At 32.9% G+C, this 25886-nt stretch overlaps 1 protein-coding gene across 3 annotated transcripts; it reads right to left on the bottom strand.

Annotated features, from left to right (window-relative positions):
• Window positions 1-4095: 4095 nt before the first annotated feature.
• Window positions 4096-9263, bottom strand: LOC107945749 (uncharacterized). Of its 3 annotated transcripts, XM_016879859.2 has the most exons (6): window positions 9051-9236; window positions 8908-8954; window positions 7742-7789; window positions 6242-6408; window positions 4427-4552; window positions 4096-4337 (listed from the first exon to the last, which is right to left on the bottom strand). In XM_016879859.2, exons 4-6 carry the CDS (start codon window positions 6393-6395, stop codon window positions 4255-4257), a joined length of 363 nt encoding a protein of 120 aa, XP_016735348.1. In that variant the 5' UTR covers window positions 6396-6408; window positions 7742-7789; window positions 8908-8954; window positions 9051-9236; the 3' UTR covers window positions 4096-4254. The 3 variants fall into 3 exon arrangements, 2 of the variants coding, with proteins under 2 accessions (XP_016735348.1, XP_016735347.1); XR_001696719.2 differs by lacking the exon at window positions 8908-8954 and having other exon boundaries at window positions 6232-6408; window positions 9051-9263; XM_016879858.2 differs by lacking the exon at window positions 8908-8954 and having other exon boundaries at window positions 9051-9239.
• Window positions 9264-25886: the final 16623 nt, after the last annotated feature.

A 25886-nucleotide genomic window follows, 5' to 3' on the forward strand; every position in this document is an offset into this window, starting at 1 on the left:
TTTGCTTCACCAACGGCAAAACTGTTTGAAACCCATATGGTGATAGGGATTGGTAAAAAGAAGAGCTCTCCGACGGCCCCTCTTGCGATCCCTTGTGCGATGATGGCCTATACATCAGTGGTCCACTGAGCGCAACAAAAAATGGAGATGAACCGGGCCATGGACTCCAACCTGCCATAGGACTGGAAAAAGGAAACATATAAGGGTTAGGATACATAAAAGGGCTAGGATACACACTTGGCATCATCTGAAAAGGTTGTGTCGTCGGTTGAACAGTTGGGTCGGGTGACTGTGTCGGTGCTCTAGTTGGGCCTGGTGATTGAATGGTCGCTGATGATGGGTCGGGTGACTGTCTGGGCCTCGTTGATGGGCCTGCGTCGTCGTCCCTTCGTCTTGGATTTAAAGGCCCACGGCGTTTCCTTTGGATACGTAATTGCCGCTGCCTCTCCTCTATCGACAGTAAATATGGCTTACCATGGATCCTAAACCATGGCATGTATTCTGGCATGCATGCTAACTCCGGAACGATGATCGGTTCCCGAGTAGGTAAATAATCATACCGATCTTCCCACATTTAGATATAGTAGGATCAGAATCTCGGCCAATCCGTATACAATTGTCGTAGGTCAATTTTGTGCTGATAATCAAACACCTCAGGTGCCTCGGGAATCAGTTGTCTACATCCGAATTGCCGAACACTCTGTCTGAATGGTGCATCTCCACGGTCGCATAGTTGATCAATGCGACTTTCACGTGCCAAGCGTTTGGATTTTGGAGGTACTCATACAAAATTACTACCCGAATTACTGGATCCTCGTATGGTGTCCATTGAAACTATATGAACATGATGGAAATATTAGTTATATGTATAATACATAATACTAAATACTAAATACCAATCGACTAGCTCATGATGGAAAAATCAATTTTGTTTAATACTTACATGTGCTTCCGGCTGTTGGTCTAATAGAAGCCGTATATCTTCAAGAGAGGTAGGTAATCGAGCATAACTTGCCGGATGGTTCCACCTAATTAAATAAATTTTTAGCATACTATTATTTTTAAAAATCTACGTAATAATTGTAAAAACTAATGTAAAATTTACCTCGTTATGAGTGGAAATGTATATGGGTGGTCCACTCGAGGACGTAAAAATGGAAAGTGAAACCGTGTCCATGACTGTAGTAGTGACAGGAAACCTCCGATTTTCGTTTTACTCGGTCGCGTCGCCCTGCACATCTCACAATATAATATTGCCAACACGACAGACCCCAACTCAATTCACCAGCTGCTCTAAAATCAACGAGTTTCAGCAGCCATCTTAGATGTACGAGGTTCCGTGACAAGTCTGGCATCAGATAACCTCCAATTATCTGAAGAAGGTATGCCCGAGCATATCAGATTCTTTCTACTTCGGTTTAATCATCATTCGAATTCGGGAATGCGTCTCATAACCAGCCTATCTCGATTCGACCTCCGTTAATTTTCTCCGAAATATCGCCCAAAAGTTGGTAGCACACTGCTCCCCAATCGCCAGATTGAATAGACCCGGTGACTGGGTACCCGTCCACCGGCAACCCCAATTGCAGATTGACATCTTCCAAAGTGATAGTGCACTCTCCACATGGAAGATGGAATGTGTGCGTCTCGGGTCTCCACCTCTCAACCAACGTACTGATAAGTTTCGGGTCCAACTTGCATCCCTGGCCTATCGTCACCATGTGCCAAAAACCCGCTTCCCGCAGGTAATTCTCTACCAACAGTGATGGAGGACCATGCATATTCTGGATATAACATTCCAATATTTGATGTATAGACATTTATAACAAATAATAAATTAATAATTATTTTAAAATGCATAAATAAAAAAATCTTAAATAATATTTAAAAAATAAATTTAATACTTTCCATTTTCATTTGTTCGACGGATATGTGCTTGTTATTAAGACGAATCAATTCTCCGGCCATTGCTAAATTCGTACAAATTTTTACGATTTTAAAAAAATTTAAAAAATTAAATTTTTTTAAAAATAATTAAAAATAGGGATTTAAGAGAAATTTAAGAGGAAAATGAGAGCAAATTGAGATTAAATATGGATTTGAAAGAAATTTGGAAGGAAATTGAGAGCAATTTGAGAGGAAATTGAGAAGAAATTGAGAATGGATTAATTTGTGAAAAAAAAAGAGGGGGTGGAGGGTTTTTATAGTTTTTTTTTACTGTTGGGGGGCCAACGGTCAAAAAAATGACCATTGGCACTGTTCACGCGCGGGGAAAACGCGTCCCCTAGGACGCGCTGATGTGGCAAAAAAACCCGTCCACGTCAGCGCGCTTTCTGTCAACGTGGACAAAGCGCACCCTTGAGGACGCGTTTTCCTGTCACGTACCCTGACATTGCGTTGATGTGGGCGCGTTTTCGGGGAAAAGGGCCCATTCCGGTAATTAATTATTTACCGGGACCGTTTTGGTAAATATTGAAAAAAAAAGGGCTTTTAATTGTATTTTGCCTGATAAATTATATAAAATAAAAATAAAATAAAAAATGGGTGCTACAACAACTTGTTACAATAAAATATTATTATAGAAGGAGCCCTGAATCGGAACTATACCCAACACCCACAAAGTCACCTCCTCAATAATCCCTCCTAGCTTCATGTGATCAATAACCAAGGGTTAAAATCTTTAGAAGGAAACTTGATGGAGTAAAACCCTAACAAGGAAAACAAAAGCTAAAGTTAAATCAAGGAAAAAAAAAGAGGAAAATGAGCAAGGAAACTCAAAAACAAGAGATCACTTTCAAACAAAAAGGAAAAGAGAGAAAGCTTAGAAAAATGCAATAATTATTTTTCTGTTAAAATTTTCTTAACACTAAGTTATCATTATTTCTTTATTTCATTTTATGTTTAGTGATAATAATATTCATTTATATTACCATAAATTTAGAAAATAATTAACTTAGGTGTTATTATTTTTTGAATAGTTCTTATCATATGTAGAGGTGCTCATGGGCTAGGCCGGGCCGGGCCCAAAAAAAAAATTTCAGCCAACATCCTGGGCCCGAGCCCGGCCCGGCCCGAAATATGGGCTTGAGATTTTTCTAAGCCCGACCCATGGAAAAAATATGAAGCCCGGGCCCGGCTCGGCCCATTTTTTTTACTTCAAAATTAATTGTTATTAAAATTATATCAAATATCAAATTATATTTTTTTGTATATAATAAACAAAAAAATAAAATAAGATTACTTATTTGAAGAACAAAGTGCATAGCTTTCATGTTATCTATAAAATTTATGTTAGAATTGATGTAGTATTACACTCTAAGTTTTGATTCTTAATAAATAATGAGCCTGTTGTCCACCATTTACTATTGTTTTTTTAACAACTTTATAGAAAATAAATAAGCCCTTAATATCGAACCTCAACCCAACTTAATCAATGGAAACCTTTCCCATAATAGTCTTGACCCAAATTGTTTGATATTTCTTAGTTTTTTTAACATTTTCAATTTTTAACATTTTCAAATTGACATTTAAACATAAAAAAATAATGTATGAATATGGGGCGCGTTTAAAAAATTACCAACTAATTGAATTTAAATGTTATTTAATTGTATATAATTACACATTTGTGACATTTAGTAACAATCAATTCTTAAAAAAAGAGTATAAAAATAAAAAATGATTATACAAGTTTGTTGTTAATCATAATAATCACAATAAAATCAAGCACTGAAAAGTGCAGAATTAATTAATACATGTTCTTTAATTTATTTGTTCTTTTATTGGCTCCTGTTTGTGTTAGACCTTCCTATTCCTCTGTAATTCAAAAACCAGTCTAATATATCATCATTTTTGGGTGTTTACTTCTCAAATAATCCCTCAATTGGAACATATTTCACATACTACTAATGACATTTTCCAAAATAAGAAAATCTCTGTTTTAAAGTGGATCAATTCACAATCTAGCAACCAATTTGAATTTTATCATTCACTAATTCCAGCCATTATATAAATCTCAAACCCTAATACTACATGAGGAATAAGAGGAAAATCCCAATATCTAATTTTGCTTCAAACTATCTTTGAGATAAGAAAACATAAGTTAAACCCCACAAGTACATATACCACCAAAATCACTTTGGAAAATTAAGCAACAAACCATAATATTCATACATTAATCCATCAACATATTTAATTTCATAACAAAATATAAATTGTAAGCTAAATTAAATTTTAAACATTTAGAAAGGAAGTATCTTAAAAAGCTACCGAAGAAACATCATCATCCTCATCGTCCTCATCGTCGTCATTGTCGTCATCGTCCTTTTTGCAACCAATTTCTAACATGAAATAAGAATAAATAATTAGATAATCAAATTGATGAAAAAATAATATAAAATTCGAACAATAAAATGAGAATAATAATTACCTGCTGAAAATCCCTTAGCTCGCATCCAATCATCCAAGCAAACAACGGCTTGAACCGTTTTTGGCTTAAGTGAACTCCTCAAAGGTGTGATAACTTTCTTACCCATGCTAAAAGCCGATTCGGAAGCTACAGTCGATATTGAAATTGCCAAAAGATCACGAGCCAATAATGAAAGCTCATTGTATCGAACTGAACTTTTGCTCCAATAATCTAAAACATCTATTTAACTATTCAACTCAAGTTCCGGTTCCTCCAAATAAATGTCCAACTGTGACTTCTCACTCCTAGTGCTAGATTCATTTAAATACCGTTTATAATCATCACTCTCATCAAAATATCCCCCAAAATCAGTACTATTATCATTGTGTTCATCCAAACCAGAATCAATAGGATTTTTATCCGAAACATTAGAACTCCCAGCCAAAGAGGAAGACGTGAATTTGGATTTCTTAACATACTCATCAAACAAGAGTCTAAGATTGCTAAGAATGATCTCAACAAAATCTGAAGCATGAATACCATAGATTGTATTAAACAATACTGCACATAATTCAACTTGTAACGAGGATCTAAAATTGCAGCACATGACAATATCAACGAATACCCAGCCCAATACTTATTAAATTTCTCTTGCATTTGCTTAACCATTGGAGTTAAAAACGAATAATGACCTTTAACTATATCAAGCAAGACCTTATGAACCTTCCAAACCCCTCTAAAATAAAGATTAGCCGTTGGATAATTAGAACAAAAAAAAAAGTCAGATCATAAAAGACTTTCAAAAATTTGCAAAGAATAACAACATTTCCCCACTCATCATTAGAAAGTGCAAACATTTGATAATCTTTATCCCATTGGCCCCAATAATCTAGCACATCTTTATAGTAAAGAGAAGATTCAAGCATCAAATAAGTAGAATTCTATCTCACACACATATCTTGACGTAACTTTTTGGTCACATTCAAATGAAAACTTTTGTCGGCCACATCATAAAATCTTTTCCTACGAATTCCTGACTTTTTTATGTACTTAATCCCATTTCGAATCTTACCAACAACATCATCAGCAAGTTCCAAACCAGCTTTAACTATAAGATTCAATATATGTGCACAACATCTAACTTGAAAAAAAGCACCATCACACAAAATAGCTCGGTTTGCACGAAAACGATTTTTAAGACAAGAAACCATAACAACATTATAAAAAGCATTATCCAAAGTGATGCTAAAAATTTTCTTATCTATGCCACATTGAGATAAACATAAAACAAGTTCATCTGCTATGTTCAAACCATCATACGGAGGAAATAAAGCTCTAAACCTTATGATTCTCTTTTGTAGCTTCCAATCTTTGTCAACCCAATGAGCAGTAACGCAAATATATTCATCATTAGCATGCTCCAAATTCCAATTATCGGAAGTTAGATAAACTAAACCAGGTGCTTTAGCCAACTCTTCTTTAACACGAACTCTCTCTTTTGCATAATAAATTAGGACATCCCTAGCAGCTGTATGTCTACTTATATTCTTAAAATTAGGACTAGCAATTCTCATCATGTATCTAAATCCCGGTTCTTCAACTGTCCTAAATGAATGCTTGCTACACACAAGAAAAGTAGAAATAGCTTGACGACACTCATCAGCATCAAACTTGCAGTTTTTTTATAGATGGAACACCTTCTGGTGATGGTTGAATGCCTATGGTGTATTGAGTGATGTCCTTATTAACTTTTTTCAAACAACTATTTAGATGACGTCTTAAATGAGAGGTTCCACTAGAAGACTTAGCAGAGAAGATAGTCTTACAGTTATTTACATTGTGCCTTCAATTCGTTTTTGTTCTCGCATTCAAGCTTTGTCATTTCATCCCACACCTTTGAAGTGGTAGACTTTTGACGTTTGAGAGCACTTTCATACTCATTAAATCCATCGTCCACAGGTATAAGAGTGTTCGAACTAGCCATAGTCATAAAAATTCAAGTCCTGAAATCCAGAAATAATCTTATTTATAACTCAGTTATTGAATATATATATACATGTATTAAAATTAAATAACTGAACATAAATATTGTATAACAGCCACGATTGAGCAGCCAAGTATGAAGGAGAGCAAGGCAATAATGTGAAATTTCAAGCACAACAGTGTCATTATGCCAAACAAATAGGTTAAAATTATTGGATTTTTACTTACTTCAATGACATAAAAAATTGAAAAGAAAGAAACGTAAAAAATGGGACCAACAAACAGATTCACAGAACAGGCATCCATCATGCTGTCTTTTATTAACACTAAGTCCATGTGGTCAACTAGAACTTCATATCACCCCTGAATCACAACATTTACAACCAAATTCAGTGTCTCTTAATTAAGATGTGCATTAGATTGAATTTAATTTTTTTTTAACATTTACAACACTAAGTCCATGCAGTATTTTATTAACACTAAGTCCATGTGGTCAAGTGAGTGAAATTGAATTTAGATTTTTTTAAAAAAAATTAAGTATTTTCTATTTTATATTAAAGCAATACTAATGATATGATATGGCAATAACACCCTCCATATTTATACAATCACATTAGCAAATTAGCCCTATCGACAAACAACAAAAAAATAATAAAAGGGTCACAAGTTGTTATTAATATAAAATTATTGATTTTAGTTTACTTGGTTAATGATTAATTCATTTTTCATAAATTATTAATATAAAATAATTTATGTATTCTTATATTTTGAGCTACAATCTATGTTGTAATTTTAAACTAATTTGTTATGAAATGTTTTTTTTAATAAAATTCATACTAACTTTTGAAATAATTTTAAGCTACAATTAGTTATCTTTAAACTTACCTTGTATAAAAAATTTTTGAAATAATTTTAAAAAGATATCATGGTCTACAAATGAAAACTATATAGAATAGTTTAACTTTGAAAGTCCGTTATGTAGAGGAAAACGCAAACTAAATTAAAATGCAAACAAAAAAGGAATAAGAATTGAATGGAACAAAAACATTTATTAGATTTCAAATTTATATATAAACGTAGAAAGCATACTATTGTATATATAATATAAACCTAAACTAGAAAAAATCCTTTGCGTTTAAACAATTGAGATAGTCATACTTATTCTATAAGCTGAATTACATATGTACCAAAAAAGAAATTAATGAATTTCAAAATCTGCTAATATGCCAAAAAAGAAATTAATAAATTACATATGTACTAAAATCTGCTAATCTAGAAAATGTTGTACAAAGTAAAATAAAAGAAAATCAAATTAAATTAACTTCTAAAAAGAAAATGTAAATGAAAGCTTACGGGAAAGGAAGCTAAGGTAAGCCAAATCGATTTCAATGTCGATTGTTTCTGCAATAAAACAAAGCAAAAACAAAAAAAGATGAGATTAAATGAAGAAACTAAGCTTGTGATCTCAATAAACATTATAATAAATTCATTCAACTCAAATCCCATGCAATTTCAAAATTCTATGAACTTCATTCCAGATATAGCATGAATTAAGCAATTGTAAGTAACCGTATTTGGTCTAATGCTCTTAACCGTCACATGAGAGAATAGATCAAGAGCCTCATTTAGTGATCCCTTCTTACAAACTACAAAGATAGAACAGTGTTATATGCTACAATATTGGGTTCAAAACTTAATTCAATGATAATAAAATATACTATTTATATTGGTAATTTAGTGGTATAGTTTTTAAGTAAACAAAAATGTTACAAAGAATAAAAATGTTGCAAAGAATACTATATTAGTAGAAGCCGTAGGTTATGACTTGATCCAATAGAGTCAGAACACCTTTCTATCTGAAAGGAATGGTGCTCGATGAAACGATCCAGATTCCATACTATGCTCGACAAATAATACTTAAAGAATATGAAGATTGTAAAATATAATTTGCGATTCATAAACAGAATAATATTTAAAGAATAATATCTAAAAGGAATGGTGCTCGACAAATAATATTTAAAGAATTTGAAGATTGCAGTTTCTTAGGCAAATTCCGGGAAGTATTTTTTCATGATTTATGTTTAGTATATAACCATTTCAAAATAAACAAGCAATTCATATTGTGCAACATGTCCCAAAAAAAATGCACTGAAATCATCTTGTTAGAAAACGACAAATTAACAAATGGTGTGGCGTAAAACTTGCAGATCAAAGCTGTGTTTTCAAATGAGAGAGGTTGCCGCTGAATGCATACGTTCATAATAGCTTGCAAAACCCTACATGCATGTCTTATAGCCATTTAATCGAGACTTACCAGCTGGCTAAAATCAGTCATTTTCTTTTTTTAACTCAAAAGTCAAGAGGGGAGTCCCTTCTTATTTTATGTTCATCATATTACAAGATACGAGAAAGGACAAGCCTACAAGGATTTATTGGCTTTGAATCCCTGATGTGGACTGCAAACAAACGAACTTAGAAACAGGAATAAGCTTGAAAGAAAGTGAGCCTAAGAAGTTCACCACAAATGACTGATTTTAGCAGATGCCATTGAAAGAGAGTGAGGGAACTGATTCGAATAAAAATAAAAATCACAATCAAAATCAAAAAGAAAAAAACTAATTCGAATTGGGTTATCAGGAAATAGGGTTAACAGCAAACTCACCTTTGAAATTCAAAGGTAGAAGACGAAGAAGGCTAGAAGCACCGTTAGAGCGGAGGTGGAGTCGTGGAGGACCGGAGGTGGAATGGTGGATCGGTGGAGGTGGATTTCCGATTTGGGGGAAAAAAAGGGAGGGAAAGGGTTAGGGATTTATCTGGGGTTGGGGAAATGGGGAATGGAAGGGAAATGAGAAATGTATTAATGACATGTAATAATAAATTTTAAAAATAAAAAATATATATTAATTATATCCGGGCCGGGTACGGGCGAAAAAAAATTTGCCTGAGGCCCGACCCATTTTTAAAATGGGCCTCGTTTTTTGCCCAAACCCATATTTTGAGCCTATATTTTTACCCGAACCCTCCCATATTTCGGGCGGGCCGTTGGGCCGGGCCGAGTCGCTCGACCCATGAGCACCTTTAATCATATGCTAACATTAATCTTTTTATATATATATTCAACTAGTTTCATATCCGTGTTATGTACAGATATTAATTCATATTTTTTTTATAAAAGAATTAACAAAATATAAGGAATTAAAATAACTTAATTGATAAGTGATATATTAAAAAAAAAGTGATGCTATTGTTTCGCATCATGGTGTATAAAAGATAGGGATATTTTATTTTATTAATTTAGTATTTGGTTAAGGTGATATACTTCTTGTCTGGTTTGTTTCTAAATTCTTTTAATATTATGGTTACTATCAATTTAATTGTTGATAATGTAAAGTGTTGTTGTTAGTGGGTATATCCCATATTAGTTAAATACAAGCTATCTAGAGAGTTTTCATATAGTTTTACTTCTTACTCTTATTGAGTAATTGGACTATAGGCCTATCATGCATGTGCCGTTATTGCTCGCTTGTTCTAATTTGTGCCCATATGTGTCTTCACGTGTACCATATGTATATTTTTTGGATAAAAGTTTTATTATCTTTTTCCAAAAAATAATATCTTTAAACAATTTTATTTTTGCAAGTTTTATTGTTACGAAAAATTAGGAACTGGAATATTTTTGGCTATTGGGGACGAAAATAGTGGGACAGTTTCAAAACTATCCCAGCATTTTTTACTCTTTTGCCCTTGCCTATTTATCATTTTGCCCTTCCGTTTCTAGTATAAATAGAGGGCTTATTTCCTCATTTTTAGTATAGAAAAGAAAACAACACTCTCTGAAAGCACTTTGCTCATCTTCCTTCCTTTTCGATTTTCTTATAAACTTTGTCGGTTTTCCCCTAAATCACTTTAGAAAAAAAAATTGTTTAGGAGTTTGGGTTTTAAGAGGGACCGACTGTTACTCCTCTAAACTTTCCTAGGAATTGATCCTACTATGATTTCCCTAAGAAGAGCAACACCAATTGAGTTCCATCTTCCTTATTCAGATGTACGAATATCGAAGCACTGTGTTAACCTTGGGGGACGATATCCACTACACGATTACACTGATCAATGCGAATTTTTTTCTAAGGTAGTGGATTTACTATGGCGCAGTAAATTTAAAATTTCTTATTTTTTCATTTATTTTCCAATCAGTGCTAATAGATTTGTTTTGCAGTAGCTTATTTTTCAACAATTTAGAAACGAATTACTACTGCTTAAACATGTCTACCCCGATCAACAAATGCATCCCTGATCTACCCAAACTCGAACCTCTTAACGAGACTAACTATCGTCGCTAGTATCAGAGGATGGTCATCTTCTTCGAACAACTTGAATTTAACTACGTCTTCTTCAATCCACTTGCCACCAAGAAACCCGGAGATTCTACCACTATTCTCGAAGATCCAGATGTCGTTGCTACAAAAGCCAAATTTGAAAAGGACAACAAAATGGTAAGATGTCGTTGCTATAAATCAGCTAAATCCACCTGGGATACATTGGTGAAGAAATATGGAGTCGATAATGCTGGAGTTAAGAAATATGTTGTTGGTGAGTGGCTCAAGTTCTAGATGACCGATCATAAGCTGATTATGGATCAAGTTCATATCTATGAGAAGTTGGTTTCCGATATTCTAGAGGAAGGGATGGAGTGAAAGTTTTCAAGAGAGCATTTAATAAAACTGTTTTGTCTTTTATTAACTAAACAACTAAATTAAAATAGAGAAAATAGTCATAATCTAATTGGGAAAATAATTTTCTTATCCTAATAAACTACTAAAAGATAAGGAAAATATTTCCCTTATTCTAATAAACTGCTAAAAGATAAAATAAAATATTCCTAGAATATCTCAAATGATTTATTCTAAGATTTATCTACCTAAATAACTTTAAAATATATCCCAAAATATATGGGTTTCACATATTTCAACACCCTCCCTCAAGTTGGTGCATATATATCAATCATGCCCAACTTGCTTATAAGAAAATCAAAGCTTGTCTTAGAGAGCCCTTTGGTGAGTATGTCAGCAATCTGTTGTTTTGAAGGAACAAACAACATGCACATTTGGCCTTCTTCAATCTTCTCCTTGATAAAGTGTCTATCAATCTCAACATGTTTAGTTTTGTCATGCTGGGCTGGGTTGTGAGCAATACTATTGGCAGCTTTGCTATCACAGTACAACTTCATTGGTGAAGTTATTGGTTTCCTCAGCTCTTCCATAATTCTTTTTAACCATATCATTTCACAAATTCCTTGAGCCATTGATCTAAACTCAGCCTTTGCACTACTTCTTGCTACAACATTTTGTTTTTTTGCTTCGTCAAGTCACAAGGTTTCCCCATAAAAATGTACAGTATCTTGATGTAGATCTTCTATCTGTTATTGAACCTGCCTAGTCTGCATCTGTATAAGCTTCAATTCCTCTTTGTTCGGATTTCTTGAAGAATAAGCCCTTTCCAGGTGAACTCTTCAAGTATCTCAGAATCCGAAACACTGCTTCTTCATGTTCCTTCATTGGAGAGTGCATAAATTGACTCACTAAGCTCACTGCAAAAGCTATGTCTGGCCTTGTATGTGATAAGTAAATTAACTTACCGAATAATATTTGGTACTGCCCTTTATCAACTAATCGACCTTTTTTATTTCTGAATTTTACATTGAGATCAATTGGTGTGTAAGTAGGGCAGCAACTACTAATCCCAGTCTATTTTAAAAGATCAATCACATATTTTTTCTGAGAGACCATAAGACCCTTATTTGATTGAGCAACTTCCATTCCAAGAAAGTATTTTAAAGGACCCAAGTCTTTGATCTCAAACTCCAATGCTAGATGCTTCTTGAGACGCCTTATTTCATCCACATCATCTCCTATAAGAATGATATCATCGACATAAACTATAATAACTGCTATTCTACCTCTTTGTGAGTGTCGATAGAACATTGTATGATCAGCTTGCCCTTGTGAATAACCTTGTTTTTAACAACTTGAGTGAACCATTCAAACCAAGCTTGAGGAGACTGTTTTAGACCATACAACGATTTCTTGAGCTTACATACTCGAGTTCTAAATTTTTCTTCAAAACCTGGAGGAGGATCCATGTAAAATTCTTCTTCAAGTTTTCCATTTAGGAAAGCATTCTTCACATCTAGCTGCTGTAAGGACCAATCAAGATTAACAGCAATTGATAAAAGAACTCTAACAGAATTTAATTTGGCTACTGGAGTAAATGTTTCAAGATAATCTATCCCATATGTTTGAGTGTACCCTTTAGCCACCAGTCAGGCTTTGTATCTATCTAAATATCAATTCGGTTTGAATTTGGTTGTGAACACCCATTTATAGCCCACAGGTTTTTTCTCTATAGGTAATTCCGTTGTTTCTCATGTACCTGTTTTTTCAAGAGAGCGCATCTCCTTTAAAATAGCTTCCTTCCACTTAGGAACTTGTATAGCATCTTTCACATTTTTGGGTATTTTCACAGTATCGAGACACGAAACAAAGGTTGAGAATGTCGAAGACAAGGCTTTATAGGACACAAAGTTAGACATGGGATATTTGACAATATTTCTAAAACTTTTTCTTTTAGCAATTAGAATATCTAAATCAGAAAATTCATTGGTTGGATTATGAGCTTTACTTGAACTTTTGAAAAGATCTTAAGGGTCGGATTCTTGGTGATGAATATGGTGGATTACACTTTCTTGATTTTTATTTTTTATTGAGTAGACAATTAATTCCTTTGTTTGTTCTTTATTCTCATGATCAGACTTTACACCTTCATACTCCTTTCCATTAACAACATTAACATCATTAATTTCTGTGTTAATCATAAATTCACCTTCCTCATAATTAGAATCCCTATGTTGTATATTCCTAATGTTTTTTTGATCAATCATAGAATCTTTCTTACTATAATTCCCTCACTGAAGATTAGAATCAAAGTAAGATTGTGTTTCAACAAATGTGACATCCATGGTAACAATAATCTTCCTATCATTTGGATTGTAACATTTGTAACCTTTTTATTAGAAGCATAGCCAACAAAGATGAATTTTTTTATTCTAGGATCTAGTTTACCTTGGTTGTGAAGATGAACAAAAACACTACACCCAAAAACTAGGAGGGATAAATCTGTGATCAATTTAGAGTTAAGAAAGTTATTTTTAAAGAGACTGAAAGAATTTCTATAGTTTAGAGTTTTACTAGGCATTCTATTAATAAGATATGTAGTTGTTAACGAGGCTTCGCCCCAAAGATAATGTGGTACCTGACTAGTGAACATCAAGGCTCTAGTTACTTCCAAAAGATATTAGTTTTTTTCTTTCTGCAACCCTATTTTGTTGTGGTGTATTTGTACAAGAGCTTTGGTGGAATATACCATGTTTGGTTAAGAAAACACCTAATTGGTCACTAAAAAATTCCCCACCATTATCACTCCGAAGTACTTCTATTCTCACACCAAATTGTGTTTTCACCATAGCATAAAAAGACTGAAACACTTTTTTAACTTCTGACTTATCTTTTAATAAAACCACCCAACAAATGTGAGTATGATCATCTATAAATGTGACAAACCAACGTTTTCCTGAAAATTTGACTCTCGAAGGTCCCCAAACATCACTATAAATTAATGAAAAAGGTTTAGAAGCTTTATATTTTTGAGGTGGGAAGAATGACCGATGATGTTTAGTCAATTCACAAAATTCACAATGATATGAAGAAGGACTTTTATTTTTAAATAGATCAGGTAACAAATATATTAAATAGTAAAAATTAGGATGTCCAAGCCTATAATGCAAATCATAACCTTATCAAAACTAGAAGCAGAATTTAAATATAAAGTAGTTGTTGGTTGACTTAGATGGTCGTCGTTAAGAAAGTAAATTCCACCAGATTCTTTAGCATTGCCAATCATCCTCCCCGAGGCTATGTCCTGAAATTTACACATAGAGGAGTCAAATATAACCTGACAATTCGAGGACTGAGATGATTTACTGACTGATATGAGATTACAAGCTAGATTTGACACATGTAAGACATCATGTAAAACTAAGGAAGGCGAAATTTTAACAGTGCCTTTCCCAGCTATTGCCGAGAACGAACCATTTGCTACTTTGATTTTTTGTTTCCTGCACAAGGTCTGTAAGTTGAAAAAAATGACTACTAGTCATGTGATCACCAGCTCCAGAATCAATGATCTACGTGTTTGTTTTACAAGGCTTGGCACTAAAAAAAAACAGAAAAATCAGTACCTGATTGGGCAAAGGACGAAGAAGGATTATTGGATGAGTTAGGAAGATAAGAAGTCATCCGAAATTGTTGTGATTGAAAAAGCTTGTGTAGATGCTCTAGTTGTTCCTTAGTGAATAGAGACCCTTCTAGAGAACTTTGGCCCTCATAATTTTCTTTAGTTATTTCAACGATAAAACTTTCTTCCTCTATTTGATTGATGGATCTCTTATCTCCAATGAAGACTGTTTTAACCATGATACTACTAAAGATAACCTAGATCAGATGCCATGAAAGTTTTCAAAAGAGCATTTAATAAAACTGTTTTATCTTTTATTAACTAAACAACTGAATTTAAATAGAGAAAAGAATCATAATCTAATTGGGAAAAATAATTCCCTTATTATAATAAACTACTAAAAGATAAAATAAAATATTCCTAGAGTATCTCAAATGATTTATTCTAAGATTTATCTACCTAAATAAGATTTATCTACCTAAATAACTTTAAAATATATCCCAAAATATATGGGTTTCACATATTTCAACATGGAGATGTGTGGGATTCTCCAAGCAAATGTCTTGATTAAAAAGCTACTGAAATCCTAGTCTGACTGCCATAATCTCCTAAAGCACCAAAAGCGGGACATTCCTTAGGAAGAAGTGATCAACCATATGCAGATTGAAGAAGTCAATCGCCTTAAAGATAAGACTCTAGTTACCTCAACTCAATTTCCTTTAAAATCTAACTTTGTCGAATCTGGTTTTAATTCCAAATTTAGCAGGAATAAAGATGTTGGGAGTTCAAATAAGGCAGTAAAACTCCATAATAAGAAGCCTATGAACTTCAAGAAACCTTGGAAGAATAAGAACCCCAACAACCAAGTGAAGTGCTATGTGTGTTGAAAATATAGACACAAAGCATGCCAATGCTACCAACGTTTTAACCTCATAGAATGAAAACAAACCACAAGTGCATATAGTTGAAAATCTAGATGAGGTTATAACCGTTGTGGTTTCTGAAGTAAACCTAGTCAAAAATCATGTTGAGTGGGTTGTAAACATAGGTGCTTTAAACATTTCTGTGCCAACAGAGAAATGTTCACTGAATTTGAAATGGTAGCTGAAGGTAAGCAAGTCTACATGGGTAATTCAAGCACTTCAGAAGTACTCAGTAAAGGAAAGATTTTACTCAAACTCACTTTTGGTAAAACGTTCGCATTGAGTAATGTCCTTTATGCCCTGCCCTACGTAGAAATTTGATTAGTATAGGACTATTGAATAAGGAAGTCATTAAACTAGTCTTTGAATCCAATAAACTTATACTTTCCACTTTTGCTTATATTGTTGAATCGTTTGACATTTGGCATGCTAGGTTTGGACATGTAAGTATTCATTCTTTGAAAACACTCGTAAAAATGAATCTACTTCCTAATCTAGATAATAGTAGCTTTAATAAATGTGAAATATGTGTTGAAACCAAACAAGCAAGACCTTTCTAAAAAACTATCTGTGATAGGAAAACTAAAATTTTAGAATTGGTTCATATTGATCTAACAGACTTTAGAAACACAGAAAGTAAAAATGGGAAACACTACTATATTACCTTTGTAGATGACTACTCTAGGTATACAAAAGTTTATCTTTTAAGAACAAAACATGAAGTTGAACAGGCCTTTCTCCTTTATAAAGCAGAAGTAGAAAACCAACTTAATAGGAAAATAAAACATCTCATATTCAATAGAGGGGGCGATTATGACACTAACTTTCTTAAAGAGGTTTGCGAGAAAGATGAAATTATTAATGAATTTTCCGCTCCCTATTTTCCACAACAAAATGACATAACAGAAAGGAAAAATAGAACTCTAAAATAAATTATGAATGTTTTACTACTTAGTTTAGGTTTACCTGATCACATGTGGGGGGAGGCTGTACTTTCTGCGAATCACATCCTTAATAGAGTGCCTCAAAAAAACTTAGATTGTACCCTATACAAATTGTGGAAAGGTTGTGCCCCTAATCTGAAATACTTGAAAGCATGGGGGTGCCTAGCAAAAGAAGGCTTACCTGCTTTTAAACAAAACACTGTTGGATCTAAAATTGTTGATGTTGTGTTTGTTGGTTTTTCTTTAAACAATGCTGCATATAGATTTATATCTTTGCACGATTCTTCTATATATGAATCTAGAGATGTTTTCTTTAAAAATATTTTCCCTCTAAAGAAATCTGACATAAATCCTGATACACAATTAGATGAAGATGTTTCTTCTTCTAGTACATATAATAGAGATATTCTTAATGATGATGTGGACCATAGGAGAAGACAAAAGATTGCCATTAGTTTCGGACCTGGTTTTCTTACTTCTTTTATAACTGAAACTAATGATTTAGACTTAATAAATGATTCTATTCCTCATGCATTTTTGATAGATGAGGATTCAAAAACCTATGATAAAGCCATAAATTCAATAGATGCTAGTTTTTAGAGAGATGTTATTAGTAATGAGCTTAAATTTATTATGTCTAGTCACACTTGGGAATTAGTACACTTGCCTAAATGTTTTAAACCTATTAGTAATAAATGAGTCTTTAGAAATCAACTTAGACCAGATGGGTCAATACAAAACTATAAGGCAAGACTAGTGGTTAAAGGGTTTACTCAAAAATTTAGAGTAGATTATTTTTATACATACTCTCTTGTGACTAAAATATCTACCATTTGTGTTTTATTTGCTTTAGCTTCCATTCATAATTTGCTGGTACATCAGATGGATGTAAAGACATCTTTCTTGAATGGTGGTCTGGATGAGGATATCTATATGGAGTAACCTCTAGGATTTGTGGCACCTGGTATGGAAGATAAAGTTTGCATACTCAAAAAATCTCTATATGGTCTCAAACAAGCTCTAAAACAATGGTATGAAAAATTTCATAAGACTATTCTTAGTTTTGATTTTATAGTTAATGGTGTAGATGCATGTGTGTAATCTAAAATATTTGGTTCTGATTGTGTCATCATAAGTCTATATGTGGTTAACATGTTAATTTTCAATTCCAATATAGTAGTCATTAATAAAACCAATAATTTCTTATCTACCAGATTTGAAATGACTGATTTGGAAGAGGTAGATGTAATCTTAGGAGTTAAGGTTACAAAATTAGAAAAGGGATTTTCATTAAACCAATCTTACTATATTTAGGAAAGTGTTAAAAATGTTTAATAGTTTTAATGTAATCTCTGTGAGAACTCCTTATGAGTCTAGCATACAACTATTAAAGAACAGAGAAAATAGTGTTTCTCAATTAGAGTATGCTAAGATTATTGGAAATCTTACGTTCTTGATGAACTACACTCAATCGAACATTGCTTATGCGGTTAGTATACTAAGTAGATATACCCATAATCCAAGTAATGAGCATTGGAATGCTCTAAAGCATTTGCTTAAATACCTTAAAGGTACTATAACTTGGGAGTTAGAATTTTTCAAGTACCATATCGTCTTTGAAGGCTATTGTATGCAAACTGGGTAACTGATAATGATGATAATGATGAGCTAAGCTCTACAAGTGAATATGTCTTTACTTTGGCTGGAACGGCCATTTCGTGGAAGTGTGATAAACATACTTGTATTACTCGTTCCACGACAGAGTTAGAGTTTATAGCTCTTGACTTAGTCGTGCAAGAGGCCAAGTGGCTTAGGAATCTACTTGCAGATATTCCTTTACGGGAAAAACCAGTACCTCTCATATATTTTATTATATTTAGTAAAGAATAGAGTACTCGCACTGGAATACATGAGGTCTGAAAGGAACCTAGCTGATCCACTAACGAAAGGGTTAAGTAGGATAATAGTTCTTAGTTTGTCAAGGGGGATGGGTCTTAAGCCCAGTGGTTGAGGAATTCATGGTGGATATCTAACTTCATTTCTAAGTTCAATTTGGTTAAACAAAACCATGGAAAAACTCATAATGTGCATTATACCTATCCATAAGGCAAATGATGTACACAAGTAAGGATGGGTTTTTTTTTACTTTTAATGAATTCATAACCCAAAATTTGGGTTGTGCTATTGAGATGGACTTGATGAATTCACCGACTTGAAAGGTTGAGTTTATTACTATTAATGAGTTTATATCCCAGAGTTTGGGTAGTCCTATTGGGATGGACTTGATGAATTCACGGAACTTAAATTTGAGAGGATGAGCTTAATAAAAGCTCTTAATGATTTCATAGCCTTGATTCGGGTGGTCTATATTGAGATAAACTTGATGAAATTAGCTACATAAGTGTGAAGGACTAACTACCTTCTGTAATGCCTCAGAATTTGGGCCTAGAAGTATTGGGCCTTGAGCAAGGGAATGGTTAGGAAACTGTGCATAAATGAATGTCCGCTTCAGTGGTTAAGTGATTTAGGAGTGTTTGGGAGTGTCTAAGAAGTCCTGGGTTCAAACCTGAGCTTCCGCAACAATAAAGTTTTGAAGGTGATAACTTTTTAATAAACCTCGATTGAAAATAAACAAACGCAAACTGAGGTTTTATACAAGTTTTAAATGGCAAGAAGTTTGAAATTTAAAGAAGGGTATTTAATGAAACACGGTTTTTAAAAACACTTCAATGTGACACGCTAGATTCGGGCCTAACTTCTAGGTCGGGTTTGGTGTGTTACATTTGGTGGTATCAGAGCCAAGTTGTAAAACTCAATTGTGGGATGGGTTTTTAAATTTTTGGATTTGAAAAGGTTGTTTTAGAATATGTGAAGTGTTTTGAGATACTTCTTCTGAAAAATATGGCATACCGAGTCTCCAGCGCCGAATCTGTAAGTTTTTGAAACTATTGTTTTTTTGCGTTGAAAAGCAGTAGATAGAGATACTATGATTTCTTGGACATTAGACTGTATTGCTACACTTAAACTTAGAGTTTGTATTTATTCTGTGTGTATTCTGGAAATGATATGCGTGTGATATCCATCCGCTCCGATGGATAGATGGTGTGGTGCGTGTTTGTATTATTAGGATTATAGTGCGCAGCAAGAGCGTAGTGTGGTAGGCTTAAGCTTCCATAACTGTAAGGTTTTGAAGATGATAACTTTTTAATAAACCTCAATTGAAAATAAACAAACGCAAACTGAGGTTTTATACAAGTTTTAAATGGAAATAAGTTTGAAATTTCAAGAAGGGTTTTTAATGAAAACATGTTTTTCAAAAAAACACTTCAATGTGACACGTCAAATTCAGGCCTAACTTCTAGGTTGGGTTTGGGGTGTTACACCTTCTATGGAAAAACATTTTGGGAAATTTTTTCTAGAGCACTTACCAGCATCCCAAGGTATATTGGCTAAAACTTGTTGAGCTATCGCAGAACATCAATTGGATTTGAGATTGGTTATATGTTATGAGTTAACTCCAATATTAACAAGTTCAAGATTCGCTCACTTTCTAAAGAGAATAATCACTTATTTCACTATGTACTAGTTCAAATCCACAAGATACTAGTGCTTAAGAAACTAATTTCACTGTTGCTCTTCTTACATTTTAACTGAAAAAATCTACTTTTTCTCGTGTTTACAAGATCTCCAAATCACTTCACATTAGTGGGGGATTGTTGGTAATGCAAAGGGTTGTTGTTACTGGGTATATCCCACATTGGTTAAGTATAAACTATCTAGAGTGTTTTTATATAGTTTTACTGTAACACCCCTAACCCACATCCGTCGCCAGAATAGGGTTACAGAGTATAACCGTTCAAACAGACATAATTTTGAGCATTTTATATGATATAATATTAAAGGCAAAACTAATCAAACTCATACATATTGTCCCTTATTAGAGCCCTTGAGGCCCAAATTACGTGTTAGAAACAAGTAGGGACTAATTCGGAAACTCAGAGAATTTTTCGAAAAATATTAAAAATTTTCAAAGCTGCAGGGTTCACACAGCCGTGTGGTCAGGCCATGTGACTCACATGGTTAGGAGACACGTCCGTGTCTCAAGTCGTGTGGGTATTCGAAATAGGGACACACGATCGTGTACCATCCTGTGTCTATACCCGTGTAACTCTCTGACTTGGGTCACACGGCCAAGCCACATGCCCGTGTACCAGACCGTGTGCCCTTTCAGAATGGCCTCGCACACCCGTATGCTAGCTGTGTGTCTCACACAACCCATTCACACGCCCGTGTGTCTAGCCGTGTGGACTCAAAATATACATTAAATAACAAGTTTACCATTCCCTGCAAGCCTGGACAATAAACAACTAAAAAATTATTCGTTTAACCAATTCAAAACACAATCAAACACATCCAAATCATATTAAACAAACATCCTAGGTGCCTAACCAATGTACCTTCATAAGTACTACAATTATATCATCATTTCATATCATTAAAACATCATTTAAATCATGTCTAATTCAATTTATTTTGCCTAATTCATGAACACTTAAACATTAACTTAATTTCACATATTTATATATACCAAACTAACGTTATATTTATAACCTCATTTATAAACAATTCAAAAAATAGCTATTAATTAGACACCCTAGGTACATGCTGACACATTTCAAAAGGATAAACATCACCACGTTTGAGATTGGGACCGTTGTTGGATGATGAATCGGCGATCAAAATTAAGTACCTAACCTGCGCACGGAAAACAAAATCGTACGCTGAGTAAAACTCAGTGGTATTTCTATAATCCGAATATAGTTGACAATAAAACAATATAATATGCATAATACTCAACTTCTATCACTTGCTATAGAAATAGCTTTTCACAATTTAACTCATATTTCATTCATGCAATTGCTTATTCGTACCATATTCAATTCACTATTTCACTTCCATTTCTTATACCATACCATTTCAATATCAATTATAGAACTTATTTATTCATTTACCCCTATTAACACGACTCAGACTCAAACGAATGCACTGATCCAACCAAAACACACCAGTTTTGCACCCAGTGCCTTATCGGATAATTCGAAGTAATAAATTGACACCCAATATCTCATCGGCTAAATTGAAGTAAATTGGCACCTAGTGCCTCATCGAATTAATCTGAAGTAGTAAATTGACACCCAGTGTCTCATCGACTCGAAGTCGAGGAATTCTTGAACTCTTCCAATCCTATGGCATGCCATCTATATCCGACTCAGCCCGATACAGTTAATAGGGTTTAATTTCACATTTCAGATATAATCAATATCCAATAATGATTTTTCATATAATCACATAATTACACATATAATCATTTCAATTCAAAAATCAATCCATTCAGTATATATATACCAATTCAATTAATTCAATCAATTATCAAAATATCAATTACTTACCTCAACACTTATCATATACATTAAATAAAAATTACAACAATTAATAACTAGTTTCATATTATAGAAATACAAACCAGAAATTCGGAGCTATTCCTCGTCGACTTTATCTTTCCCCTTTTTAGTCGAGGGTTCTGGTACGACGTTAGCTACTAAATTAAAACAACTAGAATTCATCAATACAACACAATTCAATCTTATATTTAATATTTCAATTTTTACTCAATATTTACTTCTAATTTAGTCCCTAAACCGAAACTAACTTTATTTCTGTAAAATTAATCTTATATTTTCATATAAATTCCACTTTCACCTAAATTTAACACCCTAATTTTACTTAAATCCCTAAATTTCAAAAATTTCACAATTTAGTCCCCATTACTCAAAATTTACAATTTATTCTATAATTCAATCCTTTTTCATTTATAACTTAAAAATCTATTAATTTAATCCCTAATACTAAAATTATTCAACAAAGACAATACTTAAAAACTCAATAATTTCTAAAATTTTAGCATGGGTCGAATAGTATTTAATACCGGGATTCCAGAAACATAAAAATTACAAGAAAAAAGGACTAAATTGACTAACCACTTGAGCTTGAAACTTTGAAACCCCTAGCTTTGGTCTTTCTCCTTTCTTTCTTTCCCTTTTTTTTTTCTTTTTCTCCTTGTTTCGTTTGCTTTGTTTCTTTCTATTTCTATTTCTTTCTTTATTTTATTCATTTACTTATTATAATATATATAATATAATATATATACTTAATAATTAAGATATAATATTATAATATTATAATATATATTTTAACTTTAAATTTTATAAATATCTATCTTATGCCGCCTCATTTATAAGCAATGGCATAATTGCTTCTTTGGTCCCTTAATTTTTTTAATCTATAATTCAACTTTCACCCTTTACGCAATTTAATCCTTATACCTGATTACTCTTAATTCATGCAAATGCACCTAACCAAAACCTAATTAACCACACAAAAATATTTATGAGTTGGATTTACGAAAACGGAGTCCCGAAAATGCATTTTACGACACCCGTGACTATTGGGTCGTTACATTTACTTCTTGCTCTTATTGAGTAATTAGGCTAGACATATCACACACGCACCGTCACCGTTTGCCCATTTGTGTTCATGTTAATTTTAACACATGTCTTCGACACGTACCGCGTGTATATCTTTTTGGGTAATTTTTTTCAAGAAAATAATATCTTTAAACAATTTTATTTTTTCTAGTTTTTTTGTTACAAAAAATCAGGAATTGAAATATTTTTAGATGTTGGGCGTAGAAATAGTGCGACAGTTTGAAAATAGTCCCTTCATTTTTTACTCTTTTGCCCCTTCATATTTATCGTTGTTCCCCTCCATTTCTAGTATAAATAGAGGACTGATTTTCTTATTTTTCATACAGAAAAGAAAACAACACACTCTAAAAGCATTTTTCCTCTCTTCTTTCCTTTCCGATTTTCTTATAAACTCTGTCGATTTTCCCCTAAATCACTTTAGAGAAAAAAAATTCTATCTAGGAGTTTGGGTTTTAAGTAGAACTGACTGTGATCCCTCCAAACTTTCCTAAGAATTGATCCTACTATGATTTCCTTAAAAAGAGCAACACTGATTGAGTTCTAACTTCCTTATTCGGGAGTACGAATATCGAAGCGCTATGTTAGCCTTGGGTAATGATCCACTACACGATTACACCGATCAGGGCAAATTCGTTTCTAAGGCAGTGGATTTACCATGGCACAGTAATTTTTTTATTTTTTATTTCTTAATTTGTCAATTAGTTTCCATTCAATGCTAACAAATTTGTTTTACAGTAGATTATTTTCCAACACTGTCAATTTATCTTTTTTGTTTTTTGGGGATTATTTTACAAGATGACTTTCATGCATCAGTTTGTATCATCTTATTTATTGTTTGTACTATATGCTATGTCTTTGTATTATTATTTTCTCATAATTTATATGAATAATAGTTTTTTAAAATTTTTTTTGAATATTATGTTGTAAATTGGATAAATGAAATAGTGTCTTACAAACTTATTTAATGAGAGCATATGCATGGCATTTAGTTATCTTGATGCTAGCATCTCCTTAATATTTTGTATGTAAATCAAACATGGTCACTAATTATCTATGTTGAACTATGAGAAAGTGGAATAACGAAGGATTGTTGTATAATCTAAACATGTCAATATATCATGGGATTATAAGGAGCAACTCATGTAAGAACTATTTTATTATCTAAAGTCTCAACTGGAGTGAGAGTGACTCCCAAATAATGACATAGATGTATTAACTTGAATTGGCAATGCATTGAATTAGAACCAAGTTGAATGATATGTTTGTAGATCGATTTATTTGTGATATTCATTGTGTATTTAACTTTAATTCTAAGCAAGTATATGTTCGGGTATGTATAACTTACATAATTTGATTTACTATAAACCAAATCATTCTTAAAGTAGTAAACAAGTAAGCCTCTATGTTGGTTATAGAACTTATGCATAGTATGACTTTACTTATAGATACGAAATCATAATTCTCAAGGATATCTTCCTTATGAGAATTATATATATCTCATCCTTATGAAAGTTTTGCTTGTTAACTTTTGTAATTTATATAATTTGAATTTCAATTTTAGGTTTTCACTGGTAGAATAGAAAGGCTAATAACTATGTAATTAATACATGTAAAGTTGGAAATCAATTATATAGATTATTGTAGCCTAATTTATATATATGTGTTTCTATTCCGTCCTTTCACTAGTTCAATATAACTCTTGATGGATTGAGTTTAACACAAACACTTGTATTAAATCATAAACAATTGCACAAAGAAAAATAAATCACTTAATTTGCTTCATGGAGTAAATTTATTTTCTTAATTTAATCATTAGTTTGATCTAGTCACTTTGGATATTTATTTAACTAAAAAATACTTATTTTAGTTTAAATAATCAATCCAAAATGCAACTAAATTAAAAGATGATGTTGGCTATTACTTGACATTGAATAGAATAAAACAAAATTACACATGGAGTTTAAAACGATGAAATCATCGTAACATTCATGGAATTAAAGTAGTAATTATATAATTTATTTAATTAAAAAATTAATTTTAACTACAAAGACACATACAGAGGTCACATTAACCTAATAGGATAGTTGGATTGGACAAGCATGGGCTTGTTATCTAAGCTAGAGCAAGTGTCACGGGGCTAAAAATTTAGTCTTGAAATTCGCACAATATTAGGCGATTTCTTGGGTTCAAATCTACCTAAGTCAACCTTGCTCTCGAAAAATGAGAATTTTCACAAAAATTCTCTAAGGCACCGAAGCAAACAGGAAGCAAATTCGAAAAAGAAAAGATTACAATTGAGTAAATGCTAGAAATGCACGCCAAGTGTTTGAGTAAATGCTCTCAAAGTATCTCTATTACTTTGAAGGATTACAAATAAGGGGGAAGACCTTTATTTATAGTTGAGCTCCCCTAGAGCCAACGATACAAGTCGAATTACATCAACAACTGAGATTAGTGCTTATCTACAAGATAGATTCCTAAGGGATTTAAACTCTATACATCTTTATCCCATAGGATTTACAATAATTAATTGGTAACTCTAGTTCTACTAGAGTGTTTCACTAGGCCACCAAGGATTCAAGTAGATGAGCTTCTCCATATGTTTCACAAATCGGGCCAGTTCAAGTGCATTAAATGAGCCCCATTTGATCAGTTGACCTCTATGGGATGATCCATGTGTATTCATAATGAGCTTTGATCTGCAACCCGCAATATTCTCCCATCCATTCTCGCGACACCCTTATCACGTCCTTAGAATGACACTAGTTTAACTCATCTCAGAACTACCTCGATGCCT

Source organism: Gossypium hirsutum, chromosome D12 (assembly GCF_007990345.1).
Source record: "Gossypium hirsutum isolate 1008001.06 chromosome D12, Gossypium_hirsutum_v2.1, whole genome shotgun sequence".
NCBI lineage: Eukaryota > Viridiplantae > Streptophyta > Magnoliopsida > Malvales > Malvaceae > Gossypium > Gossypium hirsutum.

Coding starts and splice junctions, on each gene's coding strand:
- LOC107945749 (XM_016879858.2), bottom strand. CDS start 6,395: ATGACTATGGCTAGTTCGAACACTCTTATACCTGTGGACGATGGATTT. Junction 4,553..6,241: donor AAACGAATTGAAGGCACAAT/GTAAATAACTGT, acceptor TATCGACTGTAG/CTTCCGAATCGGCTTTTAGC. Junction 4,338..4,426: donor AGCTAAGGGATTTTCAGCAG/GTAATTATTATT, acceptor ATTTCATGTTAG/AAATTGGTTGCAAAAAGGAC.